The sequence below is a fragment of the Orbicella faveolata genome, unplaced genomic scaffold, assembly GCF_042242905.1.
Source record: "Orbicella faveolata isolate gen_17 unplaced genomic scaffold, um_ofav_v1 contig_48, whole genome shotgun sequence".
In the NCBI taxonomy this organism is placed as follows: Eukaryota; Metazoa; Cnidaria; class Anthozoa; order Scleractinia; family Merulinidae; genus Orbicella; species Orbicella faveolata.
Window position 1 is genome coordinate 15,468,953 of NW_028301578.1, and position 18,137 is coordinate 15,487,089.

Consider the following 18,137-nt stretch of genomic DNA (forward strand, 5'->3'; position numbering starts at 1 on the left):
TCAAAAAGTCCAGGTTCCGGACAAAACAGTTCATTTGCTGTCAATTGCCAGGTTTAGCCGTGTAAACAGAATGGAGTAAAAATCTAGAGGTTTAAGAATGTCCTCGTACAGCAGGGCAAGTTCCTCGTTACTCAATTCCTTCGCTGCTTCAGTCAGTCGAGGTTCGTCTTTCAATATGGCGCGATCGATTGACGGGCACGGCGCGCTTTGAATTCGGATACGGGAAGGAGCTGCACTGAGCCTTGTTCCGGTCGGATCGCTCGCTCGACGGCCAAGGTTTGGTTTACATTTGGTCGGCTCGCGTTGTATCACTGTGCACGATCTTGGTTTCCTTTCTCGGCTACAGATTTCAGCCCTACTAGGTTCCATGGTGATGAACGCTCTCGGCCTGTTCTCTCTGTTTTCTCTGTTTCGCCTTTCTATTTCTTCAAATATTGACGAAAAATTTGGAAAATTATCGATATCGATAACCATACTCATGTTGCCGATGCTTTGGAGTTTGGTTTAAATTCTTGTCGAAAATAAATCTTCGGTGGTTCGATTCTACAATTGCTGTCTACAAATTGCTCACTGTGTTCAACTCTCAGTTGATTTTTTTGCGGGTATTACATAAATTTGTCATTTCAAGCAATAACCAAGAATTAATTTCTCCTAAGAATACAAGGCATTTCCAGGCTGGAGCTAAGGAGAATAAACTAAGCGAGCAGTAAAACACAAGATCTTGCCGCCAAATTCTCACAAGCACTATGAAAAATGGTAAGTAATTATTAAGGAGAACTTACACTTTGACAGTTTGAGCGATGATTTCAAAGCGACTCGAACATCAAACAAGCCGCTCGTTTGGCGGTAAATATTTTTTCATTCCGCTATTCAGTCGCTATGGCGCCATTAAGACAAAAGCTAAGAGTATTGACGAAAATCAAACAGGCAAAAATTGGTGGAAAATTTTTCCATGGCAACAAAAAGGTGTGGCGAATGTATATTTGTTGGTTTCCTCTATATCAGGATTCTAACAATGCAAGAGATTTACACAACTAGTTATAGATTACGAAATTACGAAATAAATCGGTCCTTACCTCAACCTCGCTGAAATAGCCTTATCTAAGACGTTGGGCGAATTACGTAAGTTCAGTTTTGAATGAAACACACGGCATCCATAAAAATGAGAACTTTTACTTTTAATTATTTTGTACTCGAATTGGTAGTTAGTTTACATAAAGGTCTTTTTATTTTGTAGCTACTTTTATAACATTGTTTTAGTTCTTGAGCATTAAATATTCGGATGTTACTGAGAGGAAATGCCGTGTGTTAAGTTAACCGTGGACGACACGTTTCTCTTCACGTCCAAGATTCGCTCTCCTGGCCTCGTCCTTACATGCCCTCAAAAAACGCTATTGATAGTAGTACTAGTGCTGGCAGTTGCATTATTACTAACTAATCGAATAAATGACAAATTTCAAGGTTAAGAGGTTTTCAGGACCACTCTTGGGTGAAAAGGTCAGTGGTATGTTTCACCTGAGCAAGGCTAACATCAAGAAGTTTCCCGTGGCCGCTTAGACTAGCTGGTCGTTTACAAACGTGGTCACCGTATTTTATGGAGAGTTCGCTCTCTACAGCTTTTTATTAGACTTTGAGTGACATTTCAAGCGATGGCCAAAGGTATTGTTAATCTCAACCGGTGGGACACTGCCAAAAATAAGCAAACCAACTACTCTGCAATGCCTTTGTAACTTGTGTCTTAATGAGGAGTAATGCGCCTTCATCCGGGATCTGCTAAGTCACTCTGCCCAAAATACCTGTGAAAAGTGATAAACGTAGAACTGAATAAAGTGCAAGGCTCAAAGCCCTGAGGAGTCCCAAGAACAGCTTCGTGCAGTCTCTGACTCTCTGACGGGGAACACGAGCATGGCATGCGGTTTTCATTAGAGAGGTCGCCAAGCGACCTGATGTATCTTTACGGCGGTATAGCCTGTGAACAGGCTCTCCCCCACCCCATTCTGCCCTAGGCAACTTACCCTCAGCCAGATCCTTTTTAGCCCTCAAGCCGTAGCCTGTTCACAGGCTCCCACAACAATATGGCCACATTGTGATTTCACTCGAGTGTCCATGAAATATTCCGATTGGTTAACAGGACTTTTTGATATTTTTTAATGAAAACCTTTTGACCTTCGAGTATGTTGCTCAACTCACACTGTTTGTAGAATCAGTATTAGTACGTGTCTTTTTTTCTCTTTTATGCTAATATTGTAATTTCAAAACGTAAGTGCAAACAAAGTGAAGTTGAAGTTGAAGTATCAGGTTGTATAACGTATAACAGTATTCCGAGGGGAATAAAATCACGGGACGATTTTTCAAAAGCTCCGACATTCTTTGGAGAATAATAAGCACTTAATGACTGGCCACAAGGGAAACAAAACTCACTGTTTCCGGTGGGGCTAGTTATTTAGTATTTTGTTATACCTCCCAAATCAACAATAGGAAAAACTAACAGCTAGCACAACAACAAATGTGCTGTTGATTTCAAGGTGCACGACCTGATCACGTGCGAGTCGAAAGTTCAAGTTGCTGTTTTCAAAGGGAGTTAGTACGTTTTGACCCATGACACGTGACACGTTAAACGTGTTTGAGTTGGGAGGTATAATTATCATCTTTCGGTCAACTGCAGACTACGAAGATCAAACAGAAAGCGCAGACACTGTTTTCTAGTTTTTATTATTATTATTATTATTATTATTATTATTATTATTTTTTTTTTTTTTTCCATAATGCTTTCTGAAAGAAACAAATAATAAAATAAAAGAATAAGGATGATATGTACTATACCTTGAAACAAGTGTGATAATCAAGTTCAGCGGTGTAACCAGCTGGTGATATGGAGACTCCTGAAATATTAATTAGGCACATCATTATTCTCAGCTCCTATGAGGTCCCTCTACCAGAGGGAATTAAAAGGCCCTCTGTGGAAAAAAAGCTAACCCAAACTTTCAGATTTTTTGTCGTGCGCCTTTTTTTCAAATTCGCGTTTTCCCCTCCCTTCACCAAGCAAAACAATTCATTCTGCACAGGCTACCGGAAACGACAACAACACGGCAACAGCGTTCATTCTCAGTTGAATGACGCGAGATCGCCTCTTTCGAGATTTGGTAACTAACAACCATGAAATTTTCTGGCAACTTTGTAAGAGTCATTTTACAGTACAGTACTTAAATGTACTTAACTTGACAGTATCTTTCATTAACTATTAGCACGATTTCAGTCAGTTATGTAGGGTCATGTACGGGGCACATTGTAACTGTTTAAAGAACGTAAACTGCAGCGAAATATGGATACCACAGAAGACTAAACCGCACATAAAAATAATTGCATATTGTTACGGAAAATTGTCTGCGTCTAGTTCTAGAACAATCTAGAATCGGAAGTCATTCAGCCGTGACCAATTTGTGTAAGAACATTCCAGAACATTCTAATCCTTATGTAATTACTCAGATTAGAAACTGTGTCAAACTACTTAATTTAGCTTGTAATAGAAGTTTCTAGAACTTTAAGCCTCATGTATATTAGAGCGAGAGGTTCTGCTGTAAAAGAGATTGATTCAAATTTGAAGAAGCTTAGTACTGTAAATTCGCGAAGTTACCTTACGGAAATAAATCAGTTTGTTGCTGTTAACGGCGATCCTGAGTTCTGTCTGGAAACAACCCTGCTCTACAACGATACTCGTAACACAAATCAAGTTCTAAAACCACGACAACATCCATACGTTCGTCGTTTTTGGCTGTTACAGTATAGACAAAAACAAACACAAACAAACAAACAAAAAACACAAAAACAAGAAAAAGACATAAAAACCTTTCACAGCTATTTTGAATGCTATCAAAGAGCTTTTTCCGAGAGGAGCTTTCGCTCGTAAGTAAATGGCAAATATTTGACAAAGATTTGCGATTCCAGGAGACTCATAACCTAATAGACACCATACCACTGTATAATAATTTTCATTAATTTTACAACTTGTCTCGCAAAAATTTATCTTCACAATATAAATTCACCAAATTAACAACAAATCCGGACTACTGCAAGCGTCGAAAAGGCGACCTCGTCACAGAGATTTCAAACTAAATTATAAGAGATACATATACACCCAAAAACGTATTTACGAGCTAATATACACTTCATTTGTGGCTCTTATTCGATGTAACATTGAGTGACGGAATTGCAATTAGAAGTACATTTTTCATTACTCTAATTTATAACAAATTCTTAACGTAATTCTGACGCAGTATGCACAACTGGTATTCAACATTTCTATCGTTTGCTCCACTACGACGCGACAAAAAAAAAAAAAAAAAAAAAAAACTCGCCAAGAAAGTATCTTGTTCACAATGAAATTTGTTTCACTTTTCGTGAAGTTCCATGTCACAGGTTCAAGTCTTCGCTTTCTCTTCTTCGCTCGTGAAGAATTGAGTTAAAATCCAGAGGTTTAAGAATGTTCTCGTACAGCAAGGCGAGTTCCTCGTTACTCAGTTTCTTTGCGGCTTCAGTCAGTCGAAGCTCGTCTTGTAATTTGGCAGGATCGATCAAAGGACATGGCGCGCACCGAATACGGACGCGAGGTTCAATTACCCTAACACTGCTACTGGACGCACGATCACTCGCTCTGCGTCCGAATGTGCTGCGTTTTGTTGACTCTCGTTGTGTAACTGCCAAGGATGTTGTTTTTCTTAACGTTTTGTGAATTTTGGCTGTGTTGGCTTCCACGGCGGTGAATGCTCTTGGTGTGTTTTCTCTGTTTTCTCTGCTTCGCCTTTCTATTTCTTCAAATATTGCCGTAAAATGTGGCAAATTATCGATATCAATTACCGTGCTCATGGTTAGTGATCGTTCTTGGAAATCCGTCGAAGATCTTGCCGAGAAAATATATTTGATGGTCCGCTGACTATTTAACTGAGCTGAGCTGATTTCGGTGTGGTAAACATGTTTTTATAGGCGAAAAAAAACACCGGTATACCAAGCTGCACCTGAGCCGTGAACATTTCAATTTAGAAAACAGACCTAAGAAAATACGCGCGCTGATTGGTTAAAATCGTGTTTCTATAACTCGATGGAAACACAGAACTAGCACGAGTTGTTGACGCAATGATCGCGCGAGCAAGAGAATTTACATTTTCATGATCAAAGTAAACAAGCTGTTTTTCTTTTTTTCGTCGCGGTGTTTTTAAAAGAAATAGAAAACATGTCCTCCGTGTTTCTATCGAGTTGTAGAAACACTCGTGAAAGTTTGGGAGAACTCGAAAAAGCTGTGGCAGCACTCGCCTGCGGCTCGTGTTCCCACAGCATTCCTCGTTCTCCTAAATTTCCACTCGTGTTTCTATGACTCGATAGAAACAGGGTACATGTTTTCTATTTCTAAAATATTACAAAAAGTTGCATAACACAGCATAAATATAAGAGTTGGTACGAGAATGTAGCGATCGCTCAGCAGTTTGAAATGCGTAATAAGAATGTATTACTTCAAATATTCGTGACGTTTGAAGGCCATTACAAATCGATTTCAGCGAGTTTTAGAGATATGTTAGGATATCTCGTTCCGTAAAGCAGTGTTATGTAACTAAGTGTAAAAAATTAAAATGTTCACGGCTCCCAAGAGGCTTGGGAGACCTGTGGAAAAAGGCCCGATCAAAACAGAATTTCTCCCAACAGCTTTAATACGTCATTAGTGAAACTGGTATCAAAAATATGTTGTGTTACCGTGGTTTCAGGTAGTAAATCGAAAATAACAGTATTATTAACGGATTACGGACATTTATAGTAATTAACAGTTTAAAAGACGTGAATACAAAATGACGCAAACGAAAGATTAATGACGTATAAAATCACATGGTTCAGGTATTGAATTGATAGTAACATTTTTAAAAGATGTGTTAGTAATTAAACGTTTAGGAAATGGGAGTGCAGAATTACGTAAACGGAGGATTCATTACGTACAAACTTAACGCCAGCCTGCGAGCAGGCTGACCTTTGAGTCACGCGCGCTAGCGGTGAAGAGCAAAGCGATCCGGCGGGAGGGAGCCTGGTGAAGAGGCGCGCGTTTGTACTCCAACGTGAGCCTCCTCGCAGGCTAACTTAACGCATGAAAGTGAGCTACTGTGTTGAGCGGTGTGGAAGAAACCGTGACGTCGAAACAAAGGTCAAGGAACATCTCTCATGGGAGAATGCCAAATTTCTAGATTTGTTCACTGCTAAAGCCGTTTGATCCATTGAAATTTCGGAACTTGTGAAACGGAAAATGGTGCGGGAATTATTTCCTTCAAAAGTTTCCGGAAAATCGGAAAATTATTAAACGCGAACCATTCAAACAAATCACACGGAACCGAAATTGCCGGTGAGAAATTGTCGAAAATTTGGTAAAAGCTCGCGAGTCTGTTTTCTCCAGAGAAATTCCGGAAAATGCCGTACCTTTCGCCACTGGGAATGCAAACCGCAACCTTCGGACCAATTGAAAGCGCCTAAAGTCCCGTTATCATCAAAACACTCCATGTGACAACAGCGCAGCCAATCAAAGTAAAGGAAACTGGTTGTTAGTCCCATGCGCCTGTTTTACCGCTGATTGTTTGATTAGAAAATGCCTTTCCAGTTTTCCTTTGGGTCGTCACGCAATTTTCCTTCCCTGCGAAAATTGCGTGACGTGCCCTGAGAGCGTCTGCGCAGGAAGCTAGTTGTATGTCAGCGGCAGCAAAATATAGAAGGCTAACAGCTCTCGAATAAGAACGTTATTAACGGTAAACGTACCATTTGTGGGAAGAGCAGTGCTAAGGGTAGCTGGTGTGTCAAGTTTCTCTTTCATGTGGTGTCACACCTTATATATAGCTCAGTGTATTGAAGGCAAGTGTGATGGACTCCGACCTACTGCCTCACTTCACACGGCAGTATCACCGGGAACAAGCGAATTGTTACGTACCCTGCGAGCAGCTGGTTTGACTTATGTCGAGCAAGAGAGAAATTTTCTCTCTCGTTTGGCGTAGGAGAAACCTACTGCTCTCAGGGTAAATGATTCGGAAAAACAAAACGAGGTAAATTGTTCTCCCCGGTTGATACCTGACACCAGGAGCCATGGTCTCCTAGTGACACTTAGAAGACGTTATAAAAATGTAAAAGAAAATATAAATTGAAAACTGAGAAGGTAGAAAACTGTCAGTGTCATCTTGTGAAAAATCACAAACATTTTGTGCATAGTTCTTCCTCAGTGTGAAAACCGTACTCTCAGGTACCAGGCAGAATGTTTTGGAGCAATCAGCGATGGAATAGCATCCCATCCAGGGGGAGCAGCCATGAGCCCAGTGCTAGCCGCTTCATGCTAGAGAAATGAATAAAATAGAACTAAAAGAGAAGAAACATACCAGTGACGCTCTCAAAGTCGCAGAAAGCCTGGCAAGTGTGCGAAGTAAAGACGTGGTTTCGGGCAATAGCGGTTTCTCCAGGCAAACTAGAAGAGCGTAAAACCATCGTCCCTGCAGAAAAAAAAATTGCTTGGTGGCACCCCTTGACAACTCACATAAAGACGTTGCTACTTGGCCCTTAGCCTGATTGTCAGAAAGTCCAGGGAGAGAGTGCTTGGCCGCGAATGACCTGGACCGTCTGAGAATCAGGCTAAACTTGACTCTTGACTAAATATGGTGGCAGCGTGGCCGAGTGGTCAGCACGTTAGAGTACCGGGTTCGAGTTCCGCTCTGATCACTACCTGGATTTGTTTCTCGGTAGCCCCGAGTTCAAATCCTCGATCACGCTTGTAAATAGCCAACTGGTTTCCCTCCAGCCAGTTGGGATTGTTAACAATGTGCTATAAACGATTCGCCGAGGTCAAATAAAGGTTACTATTATACCATTATTACTCTACCTAAGCCTCTTCCAGGTACTCGGCTACTTTAGAATCAGCACAAAAAATGGCAAGAAAAAAATTTACCAGTCCTGTAAAATGTTCAGCTTGCTTTAACAAGATTTCTAACAAGGGCGTCTAACTTCAGCAAAGGCTTGGATGAATCTACATTAGTTTGTGAATTACCTGATTGTGTGAAAATCCAATTTCTTCTAACCATTCCACATGATATTCTAAAACTTGTAATAAAGTGGCCTGGAAGATAAATCACAGTATTACGTCTTTTCACAGGCTTGAAAGCCAAACTGAGCTGAGATCCCCATGGTAAAAGGTACCCTCATTACAGTTAACAGGCCATTGATGGAAGGTTCCGATAAGTCATAGCTGGCAAGGGATGAAAAATCTTGGTTGTTGCAGAGTCGATGGTTTGTAAAGGTTCACCCATCAGTTAACCTACAATTTCTTTGTTTGTTGGTTTGTTTGTTTTCTGTAAATTGCTCATAGAGCTTGTGATATGTTTTTTGGCATGACACAACATTGTCTTCTACAATCATACAAATAAAATGGATACTGGCAAATCCATGGTTTGGGGAGGAGAGTAGCTTTGGATAACACACCAACATTCCAAGCTCGTTTTTTTCTTCTTCAGAAGTTGTCAGTACAATATGTACCAATATTTCTCAGATGACTTCATGTCAAATGAAAACTAAGAGAAAAATTAAGTGCTGGTAAGTTCTTTACTTAAGTTAATAATACCACTTCTTAAGCTTACTTGATTAATTTGTCGAAGAACACTAAGCAGTGGTGGAGTACCTTCCTGCAAAAGGAACATCAAGGGTTAACTGAGGCATAACACCCTCAAAATGACATTATTTTAAGCCTTTCTACCAATCTGCATGCGTGAAGACATGCAATTATGAAATCCTTCAGGTCTGGTTTCTAACACTTCTTCAAGGTGTAAAACTCTGAAATATACTGACAGCATACAGCGTGTATGTAAACAAGAAAGAGAAGTGACGGAACTGTGAACAAATGGACAAGCCTGCCTAATGGAGGTTGCTAACTCCCACAACGGCCTCAACAACCTCACATATTTGCTATGAGTTTTTCACTGAAATTTCTGTGCATTTTTGTGCATATTTCAGGCTCCATTGAGGTGATCACTCTGAACTGGTTATCACTGATAAGCTCTTTTCTCCCGCAGAACTTGAGCATAGATAATGCCAATTTTGGTCAAAGCTGATGAAATCAGAAGTGGAACAAACGCCAATGCTCGTCACAGCTGGTTACAGGTGGCATGGGAGTCAATGGGTTAAAAAATATACATGTACAATAAGCAAAATTGATCAAAATCACCTGATTAGTGCTTGATGAATCAATGCCATCTGACAAGTACTCGCCATTTTCTGTTTTCTTACTGCCTTTCCTGTTTAATGAGTAATGAGTTTATAATGTTGACTAAATGAAAGGTTTTTTGAGGTGCCTATTGAGCAAGTAAAGTGCCTGACATGTACATGTAAATCAAGTACAACAGTTACCTTAACTACTAATAATGTATTGATCAACAATCATTGTAGCTGATCAATTCATAATTCCTACATATCATTTGCCATTTTTCAGTGTGAAGCACTTGCTAAAATTTAGCATACTTGTCTAGTTATGCAACATTTTTGAGGGATCTGCCATGGAATATCCCACATGACACTTGACTGTAATATTTACTTGGTGCAATGTACACTGTACCTGTATACACATGAGCCTTGAAATACATTTGCCAGCACTATCTATGTGGCAGTCACAGTGAGAAGGTTGGGTGTAATACCATTATTTAAACAACAACTTTCCCATATTCTGATTGGCTGTATTTTCTATGGCATGCTATAAGTTGCATAATCTTTAAAATAATAAGTTATACCTGCCATTTATTTTTGATGCTACTTGGTGTCCAAGGCAAAAACTGCACCATCCCATTTGGTCACTTTTCTTTGGCTGTTAAATGGATAATAAGGAACTTACTAGTTGCTTAAATTGCATGGTTATTTTAGCCTTATGTGCCAGATGTTTTCTGAACTGCCATCTGCATGAGGCTGTGGTTTTTAATCTATGCACCGTGTGAGAGATGTTGCAACATGTGGGCTATACAACATACATGTACAGTACTGTGAATCACTTATCTTAAGTAAGCTTATGGAAACATAACTTATGTGTAAGCACTAACAAGATAGCTTCAGTATAAATGTTTCTTTGGCTGCAATAAATGGAGATAAGTTGATGATTGAATCAATAATGCTAATGTGCATAAACAGGTGTACGTAAACACACCACTGAACTCTGACAAGCAGGTTAAAAAAGCTTCCCTTGTTCACCTAGCAAAACTTCATAATCTTACCAGGACAACTGCTGTTGAATCTACTTCATCCAACTTTGATCTATGATGAACAAATTTCTGAATTGAAAGACAATAAATATATAAAAACTCAGCATTTGTACTGATTAATGGCCTATTCATCTATTATCATTATTATCATTATCATTATCATTATCATTATCAGTCTCAAACCCAGTCTCATTCTCAGTAGCAATATTATATATCATTATTTGTTTGTGTGTGTTCCTGTTTGTATACTTGTGTGGGTACATGTGTATGTTCCATTTCTTCCACATTTTCTCTCTCTCTTTTTTTAAATGGCTGTTCTCTCTTGTATCTGGAAGTATCAAACCTGCATCAATTTATTTTTCTTATACAGCTGTATGCAAATCTAAAGAGCACAAATAAAATATTTTCCATGTTGTCTAGTACCTGTCTTATGTCTGCAAAGTCAGCTGCTTGTTGCATCTGCCAATCAATAGAGGGAGCAAATCCTGCTGGCGCTGGCGACCAACCAGATTTCTGAGGAACAGAGCGACACACCTTGTATTGCAACTATTTCATTCCTTTTGTTGATGAGAGGAGGTGACCTGCACCATTTACAAGATTCTTTATAATTGGCCAGTCAAAAAATAGGGAAACAACACACACAATACCCCTAGCCCAAAGAACAAAAGAGGTGCAGATTAACAGGAAGGATTCAAGACAGAGGTTTTAAAGATGTGCAGGTCAACCCACTACGACGGTGAAAACCCTGTATTATAAATGGTATGTATTTTTACTGTGACTTGATGAGTTTAATGGACTATCTCGCCCTTTCTCGATTTTAAATCTCTACTTGTTTGATGTCTTTAATTTACTACATGTAGTATAAACAAGGTTGAGTCAACTGTACCTCATTCACATGAACCGTCTGGTTGCTTGAGAAGCCATTTGTGTCAAGATTGGCAACAACAACATCAGGACACTGCATTGCTTCCAGACTGAAGGGAAAAATGAAAATCTTCATAAAGCCGCAGCTTACCTACATCTGAATTTCAGCTCAAGCTGTTCGCCAACAGTCCCGGTGTCACTGTCTGCTAGAACGAACAGCTGAGAAGAGAGTGAATAGCAATGAAATATGCAGTGTCTTTGACCAAAACAACATTCAAATTTCTTTTCCTTACTGGACTCTCCTGAGGTATTCGTAACCAGAAGACGGAAGCTTCGATCCCTCGAACTCATTGACATCTTCGAGGCCCTGACGTTCAAAAGTTCCCAACACGGGTTCCATGTTTGCCCTTGCTACCGCCCCTTAATCTTAAAGGCGAGGCTACCTGGACCTGATTTACATGTCTGTTACATGACGTATAAGTGATCCAACATGGAATCTGCCGGAAAGAGCGCAAGGGTTCTTGTTTTTGCCTTTTGTTCTGCATGTGCAGCGGTTGCACTAGCAATCAGTCTGTATTATGCGAGAGACTACAAGAAAAAGAGGAAGAAAGGAAGTACTCCAAGTGTTTTAGATTCGACAGGAAAACGCGAGGAACTGAGTTCGTTCGGCGAGGAGTTAGGGCTCGCGGAAATCTTGAAGGAGAACGGACGTGGAGAGTTTGGAAAAGGGACGATATCTTCTTTATTGGGAATGCTGGAAAGGGTGGACGACCTTATGTTAGAGAAACTTCTTGCTGCTCTTCTCAACTGCTCTGCGTTTACGACAAACCAAGTAAGGTGGGGGACTGATATATTGTGTGCGTGGTATGAATCCAAAATGAGCACCGTCAGGATATTTTGGTACCATTTAGGTTATTGAGCTGGATGATCTCATTCCTCCAATAACAGTATCTTCCTGCTAGGGGCTCCTTTCACATTTTATAAGGCTTATCTACCAGTCAATTTCAAAGTTCAATACCCGCCTTCAGCCCACCCACCCCCTTCCCTGACATTTGATATTTTAAATTTTTGGTTGGTGGAATTCCCATTACCCTGGTGCAAAAATGGTGTTCAAGTGCCCCACCTTAAGGTCACACTAGCTGATCAAATGCCCCTACCCCTGGAACATCCATGTACGTGACAGAAACAATTATTACTACGTGGAAAAGAAAAAAAAATCACCCTTGAAAACCCATGTTAAACTTCCACTGTATCTCATGTCTTGATTAAATTTTTGCAAGCAATAATTTTGCTTTTATCCTAATTAACCCAAACCTAAACACAGCAAAAAGCTTTTGGGGGCCTTTCTTTTCTAGGCTCGATTTCTGCCACTTTCTCTGGTCCAGTCCCTGATGGGTAGTGCACGTTCCTATCCTAAACAAGCCTTTTTCTTTTTCAGCCACAATGTTATGTTAGAGAAAAATTCGGTTTTGTCTCTTATTATATGATTTCTAAATTGAACAAATTTCAAATTCTATGTGGTGTCAAATGCCCCACCTCATAGGAACCACTGACATCATATTTTGGTCTTCTACATGTAGGGCACAAGAAATTGGTCAAATGTCTGGGATATGAAGAGGGGGGGGGGGGTGATCTCTTTATTTGATCAATACATTACTCTGACAGTTTTCTATGGGAGATTCCCAATACCCCCCCTCCCCCCACCTTTTCCTGACCTTCCCCAAGGATTGTGAGCTTCTACCCTATTAAGAATTGGAATGTGTTGGAGCATTTTGTTTTCAGCCCATTCCCAACCCCGCAGTCTGTTCACACACTCCTGTTCACTGGTACGTCACCCTAAGTGTGGAATGACTGTATCAAGCAACTTTTAACACATGTTGACTGGTAACCTTTTCATTCAATCTGCAGAATTTGATTCGTGAGTGTGGAGGTTTGAAACGGCTTGTGGCCCTTTTAACACACCCAAGTGAAAATATCAACATCAAGGCAGCCCAGGTTCTGTCCAACCTGGCAATGAATGAAAAAAATCAAGAAAGTTTAAAGGTAATGGAAATGTACAGTGATTCATAATGTCATATCAATATGATCACTAATTCAGCATGTAAGAGCGGTTTTCAATTGAGTGTCGCGAATAATCAGGCAGTTGCCTTGGTTTTGGTTTTGGTTTTACTATGGTTTGAGATTGACTAGTAAGAGTGGTTTTCACCTGAGTGTCAAAAAAGTAATTGGTTTTGCACTTTCTATGCTACAGGAATGGCTTAAAAATATTGCATCACTTTTTCATCCAGTCAGAAGTATAAAACCAAAACCAATTGTGACATGTTCACATGCATTTTGCTGTTCTTTGCATTAGCTAGACATACATGTAATTACTTCAAATTTTGATGGTTTACTGTATCATGTGTCTTTTTTGATTGGGTAGAGAGATTACTTTGGTTTTGGTTTTACGACACTCGCCTGAAAACCACCCTAAGTAGTCTAATAATTATTGGTAAGTAATTGGTTTGGTTTTGGTGTTACAACTCTCAATTGAGAACCGCTTTAAGTAGTCTAATTGGTAAGTAATTGCATTTGTTTTGGTTTTATGACACTCAGTTGAAAACCACCCTATTGATGGGACATGCAAAATAATAAAAATATGTACTGTAGTTTTATCTTAGTGTTATTTTTATCTTCCAGGGCAGCATTCTTGATGTGATAAAAAACATTGAATACTGTGATGTTCTCAGTAATGAAGACATGATAATAGAACATTTGAGGCTCCTCGTTAATTTGTCAGCAACAAATATTGCACATGATGAAATCATGACAGGGGTACAAGATTTCTTCAATATGCTCTCTCAATCTCTCTCAGGAAAAATTCAGGTAAATTAAATTGTTTAGGCCATTACCAACTTTCCTGGCCACCCACCCAGAGTTTTTATACAATGCCAGTATAATGTACAAGCCTTGAATTTTTTTCATTATTTCTGGTCTTTAACATAATCCTACTTGTATTAGCTTTGATTTCAAATTTTTTAATAAAGATCAGGCAGTGGTGGTTGGCTTGACATGGCTACCAGTGGTGTGTGAGAAGAGTGATTTTACATGACCTGTGAAATGATTTTTACACAATTAGACGCCAATTTTCCTATTTTCATTTGATTACAGTAGTCGACTATAAACTGTCCCCAGCCTAATATTCTTGTTAAATGTGGTATGACAGGTTAAATAAAATCACTCTCACTTAATGCAAAAGCTTAGATTCATTCAACAAATTTTGGTTAGCATTTAGTATCATTGAGAAAGAAATATTATTGTGTTAAAACATGCATTTGATTATTAACACAAAGAACTTGCTTGATATCACTGTAATGCATGTACAATAACAATGTTATGACTTGTATTTAAACATCATCATTTTGATCATAGCTTTCCTTGATTTTTGTCAGAGAGAGGTTTTGAGACTGCTAGTAAACTTGTCTTGCAATGTTAATAATCTGGAAGGATTACTGGAATTTAAGGTTTGTGGATACATCTGAAAGTGGCTGTCCAGAAAAAAAAAACTGGTCTTCATTAAATTTTGTATACTGGATGACAAAGTGAGTCGGGACTAAATGTGGTTTGTTTAATTCTTTTTCTTGCAGCCACTACTTATTCTCCAGACATTTATGCTCCCAGACAATCAAGATGACATTGTTTTAAGAGCTGTTACAATCTCAGCCAACTTACTTGCAAGTCCTGATCAGTATACAGAGGTATTTTGGTTTTCAAAGAACTGCTTGCCACCTAGCCTCATAAGCAAATGCTTTCTTAGGCTTGTCATGCAATCTTCCTCCTGGCAGAAAGATTGCATGACGAACCCAAAGAGCAACTGCGTAGGAGGCTACTTGCCACCTTTACTTGTGTGACAACAATGTAAGCATTTTTCTCTCATCATCTCACCATCAAATAATTAATGCATTCATTATTTTTTCTTGTAGCAACAACAAGCAGAGATAACAGAACATGTAAATGTATTGTATGGAGAGCTAACAGGGCTGCTAGATCATCCGAATGATGAAATTAAGTCACAAGCCAAGAGAGCACTCCAGAGTATATTTGCTTTTAGAATGATGTATGGAACTTGATGGAAAGTTGGGAAAATAAACAATGTATTACATCAAAGTAAAACTATTAAAAAAAACTTGTTGTAAGAAATCTGTAAATTTGTCGTTTCAATGATCATTCACAGGAAAGAACTATTAAAATTAACAGAGACTGTTATAAATACTTATTACATTAACTGTTCAATGTTTATCAAAGAAAGCCAAATTTAGAAAGTTTGTAGAAAGGGAATTATTGTCACAGTACGTTGTTTCTACGTTATGCATAGTCTGATTTGGACAGGAACTACAAAACTGCCCAAAATTGCCTCTAATGTATATTGAATTTTACTGCAATGCAATGTGTAGTTCCAGAAATTATCCATACCTCCCCACAGAAGGGATCTTGTATAGGACCCTCCACTCATCCCTCTGGAAATTCCAATTAAGCTTCATACATTTCTTTAAATTTATTGTTTTGGTCTTATAGAAGTCCCCCACCAACAGGAAATTCCAATCCCTTCTGTGGGGAGAGCATGGATATTTCCTGGAACTGCACAATGGCGGCAAAAAGTTAACTGGAAAGAGGGATCTTTTGTTCTCGTATAAGTTTACTTTGTTCTTCTTTCTTCATTCCTTTCTTTCTTGGTCTAAGTTTTGTTTCAGTTTATTAATAGTTCTTCTTTTCATTACTTCATTTCCTTCTCTGTTTGTTTTCACAACCAATTACTTACTGTAGTCTAACACTACATACGACCTCTTCTTTGTCAGTTTCCAACAATCTTATCTCAAGTTTCTTAGCATATTTTATGTGTTGTTTACATCTCACGTGAAGCTGTCTATAGTTCATAACATGGTGATTTGCACACAGTTTTTCATGTGCCTCATTTTTTTTTACATGACATGAATTACACATTACAGAATGGTGCTTGTGTGCTTTTGGTCTTCATTTAATGTGTCACCATCTTTTAGAGAATTTTCAGGTCTGAAAAAAAAAAAAATGAAGTCATGGTCAACACAGTGTAATACACAGGGCCAAAAAGGGATTTATACAATACAATACACACTCTGAATACAGGTACACACTCTGAGCTAGGTGTTGCAGCTGCAATGTGTATAACTTCTTGCATGATCTGTAAAGGTTCCTTCTTTGCTGCTGATATTTTTTCTTCTCGTCCATTCACTACCAGAGAGAACATATTGACATTTACAACTACATTTAAAGTATTTTTATAAGTCACTTAAACTCAGCTTAGTAGAGTGTGCCTGTTATTGTCTGCCTGGCTAATATACACCATAAACCAGAGACTGAAGGAATGAATGAATGAATGAAAAAATGAATTGCCAGTGAAGAGGTTTAATCCCAGACACATACACTTAAGGACAGTCTCGAATAGTAAAAAAACAAAAAAAAAACAGCAACTGATATTGATAACTTCAACATACCAAATTTAATTAGCAGTTCAGCAGGTTGTGATTTCTCCTGTGATCCTGAAAATTCAACATGTGGATTTTTAAACTTCAGCTGGGGAAAGTTCTCATAGAAGAAACGTCTGTGAAGAAAAAAAAAAAAAAAAAAAGGTAGAAGTTACGCTGAGCCCCACTAACTTTGGAACAGTAATTTCAAGTTCCTTTATATTGTTTCTAATAATTATTTTTGTTTTTGTGTATATCTGGTCACAGGATGTCTAATGACATTCCCACAACTGTACATAAAGCCCCATGAGACTGTGTGTGTGTACTATTTATATCATCACTAATTGCCCTTGTTAACCTTCTCCTCCACCTCCTTCCCCATCATGATCGTCATCAATAACATCATCACCATGATCATTGTAATCACTATTATTTTGTTCAATATGATTGTTAAATAAAGTGATGCTAATTACTATGACTTGCCAGCAACTCTGTCAGCCCCTGAGGGCATATTTAGCGAGACGAACACTACAAGCATGTAACTCAATGCCAACATCCCTTGTTAGAGTACTCCACAAACATACTAAATCCTATTTTATTATAGCACCCTATTGCAAGGTCATTCTGCCATACTGTATGTTTTACAGCAGATGGTACAAAGTGTTAAAGTACAAATATTAATTGTATACTAACCTGCAGTGGAGGCATTATTTTGGAACGGAATGCTCAATAAACCAGGTTTCTGATGCCACCATACGCTCGCACAACCCTACTTATATACTCACATCAAGCCCATTGCAGTGCATGCATTCAGTTAAGTCTTATTTCTAATTCTCATATTGTTTTTTTTTTTAAATACTGACAACATGCCATTGAATGTAATGTCCCCAGTAGCAGCAAGGCCATTCTATTTAATATCTACCCACCCCCAATCCAATGGATGACATTTTCTGAGGGGTTATTATTCAAAATGTTTATTTCTGAAGGGGGACAAGTAAATTTCTGCGGGGGAGTGGGAAAAATTACGTCGTCAACAGGGATACTATACTTTTTCTGATGACAGTAAAGCAAAACGCTGCTAAATTTCTGAAGCCCTACTGTTTATAAGCTCTTTTCTGAGGGCGGAAAAAGGGTAACTTAAGGGAAAAAATTGAATGGCCCGTAACAATTAGGATGCAATATGCTCCTAGCTCAAAGTATCAACACCAACCTTACACGGTGTTCATGTAAGTGTATGTAGCAATACTGCATATAATAAATGAGAGCAAGGTAACTTGTAGATTTTCAGAAATGTTACAAATAAGGAAACTACACTTCATCTGACTCACACTGCTCCGCGATCATCATAATTTGGCTCCACAATATTTAACCTCATTTGCTTGACATTTTCATGCAATACAACATTACACCTTTTCAAATGCTCAAGTGTACGCTGCACAGTGTATTTGCCGATCTTTCCGTTATGGCTATCCAAGAATTTCAATGCTTCGAGGTAAACTCGGTTTTTGGCAGCCATCTTGGATTCTTAGTCAATAGTGTTCAGCGGCAT

At 38.8% G+C, this 18,137-nt stretch overlaps 3 protein-coding genes across 7 annotated transcripts; 1 reads left to right on the plus strand and 2 right to left on the minus strand.

Annotated features, from left to right (window-relative positions):
• Window positions 1–1,157: 1,157 nt before the first annotated feature.
• Window positions 1,158–11,553, minus strand: LOC110044909 (gem-associated protein 2-like). Of its 2 annotated transcripts, XM_089280811.1 has the most exons (11): window positions 11,402–11,552; window positions 11,131–11,218; window positions 10,668–10,757; window positions 10,257–10,313; window positions 9,783–9,856; window positions 9,224–9,293; window positions 8,640–8,684; window positions 8,054–8,122; window positions 7,392–7,502; window positions 2,824–2,882; window positions 1,158–1,796 (listed from the first exon to the last, which is right to left on the minus strand). In XM_089280811.1, exons 1-11 carry the CDS (start codon window positions 11,506–11,508, stop codon window positions 1,760–1,762), a joined length of 807 nt encoding a protein of 268 aa, XP_089136937.1. In that variant the 5' UTR covers window positions 11,509–11,552; the 3' UTR covers window positions 1,158–1,759. The 2 variants fall into 2 exon arrangements, with proteins under 2 accessions (XP_089136937.1, XP_089136936.1); XM_089280810.1 differs by lacking the exon at window positions 1,158–1,796 and having other exon boundaries at window positions 2,135–2,882; window positions 11,402–11,553.
• LOC110065600 (armadillo repeat-containing protein 10-like) lies at window positions 11,552–15,287 on the plus strand. Of its 3 annotated transcripts, XM_089280808.1 has the most exons (6): window positions 11,554–11,940; window positions 13,017–13,151; window positions 13,788–13,973; window positions 14,540–14,611; window positions 14,735–14,845; window positions 15,071–15,287. In XM_089280808.1, the coding sequence occupies exons 1-6, from the start codon at window positions 11,599–11,601 to the stop codon at window positions 15,215–15,217; spliced, it is 993 nt and encodes a 330-aa protein (XP_089136934.1). In that variant the 5' UTR covers window positions 11,554–11,598; the 3' UTR covers window positions 15,218–15,287. The 3 variants fall into 3 exon arrangements, with proteins under 3 accessions (XP_089136933.1, XP_089136934.1, XP_089136935.1); XM_089280807.1 differs by having other exon boundaries at window positions 11,552–11,940; window positions 14,735–15,287; XM_089280809.1 differs by having other exon boundaries at window positions 11,566–11,945; window positions 14,735–15,287.
• On the minus strand, window positions 14,695–18,126 carry LOC110065603 (small ribosomal subunit protein mS25-like). 2 transcript variants are annotated; one of them, XM_089280812.1, is made up of 4 exons: window positions 17,917–18,126; window positions 16,619–16,725; window positions 16,259–16,355; window positions 14,695–16,157 (listed from the first exon to the last, which is right to left on the minus strand). In XM_089280812.1, the coding sequence occupies exons 1-4, from the start codon at window positions 18,102–18,104 to the stop codon at window positions 16,088–16,090; spliced, it is 462 nt and encodes a 153-aa protein (XP_089136938.1). In that variant the 5' UTR covers window positions 18,105–18,126; the 3' UTR covers window positions 14,695–16,087. The 2 variants fall into 2 exon arrangements, with proteins under 2 accessions (XP_089136938.1, XP_089136939.1); XM_089280813.1 differs by having other exon boundaries at window positions 16,240–16,355.
• Window positions 18,127–18,137: the final 11 nt, after the last annotated feature.

What these genes read in the sequence shown, in the direction of transcription:
- LOC110044909 (XM_089280810.1), bottom strand. Translation starts at nt 11,508, where the DNA reads ATGGAACCCGTGTTGGGAACTTTTGAACGTCAGGGCCTCGAAGATGTC. An exon ending in TTCTTCGACAAATTAATCAA is followed by an intron (nt 8,123 to 8,639) that starts GTAAGCTTAAGA and finishes TTTATCTTCCAG; the next exon opens with GCCACTTTATTACAAGTTTT. An exon ending in CGACTTTGAGAGCGTCACTG is followed by an intron (nt 2,883 to 7,391) that starts GTATGTTTCTTC and finishes TTAATATTTCAG; the next exon opens with GAGTCTCCATATCACCAGCT.
- LOC110065600 (XM_089280807.1), top strand. Translation starts at nt 11,599, where the DNA reads ATGGAATCTGCCGGAAAGAGCGCAAGGGTTCTTGTTTTTGCCTTTTGT. An exon ending in CTCTCTCAGGAAAAATTCAG is followed by an intron (nt 13,974 to 14,539) that starts GTAAATTAAATT and finishes GATTTTTGTCAG; the next exon opens with AGAGAGGTTTTGAGACTGCT. An exon ending in AAGGATTACTGGAATTTAAG is followed by an intron (nt 14,612 to 14,734) that starts GTTTGTGGATAC and finishes TTTTTCTTGCAG; the next exon opens with CCACTACTTATTCTCCAGAC.
- LOC110065603 (XM_089280812.1), bottom strand. Translation starts at nt 18,104, where the DNA reads ATGGCTGCCAAAAACCGAGTTTACCTCGAAGCATTGAAATTCTTGGAT. An exon ending in TATGATGATCGCGGAGCAGT is followed by an intron (nt 16,726 to 17,916) that starts GTGAGTCAGATG and finishes TTTTCTTCACAG; the next exon opens with ACGTTTCTTCTATGAGAACT. An exon ending in GCTGCAACACCTAGCTCAGA is followed by an intron (nt 16,158 to 16,258) that starts GTGTGTACCTGT and finishes TTTTTTTTTCAG; the next exon opens with ACCTGAAAATTCTCTAAAAG.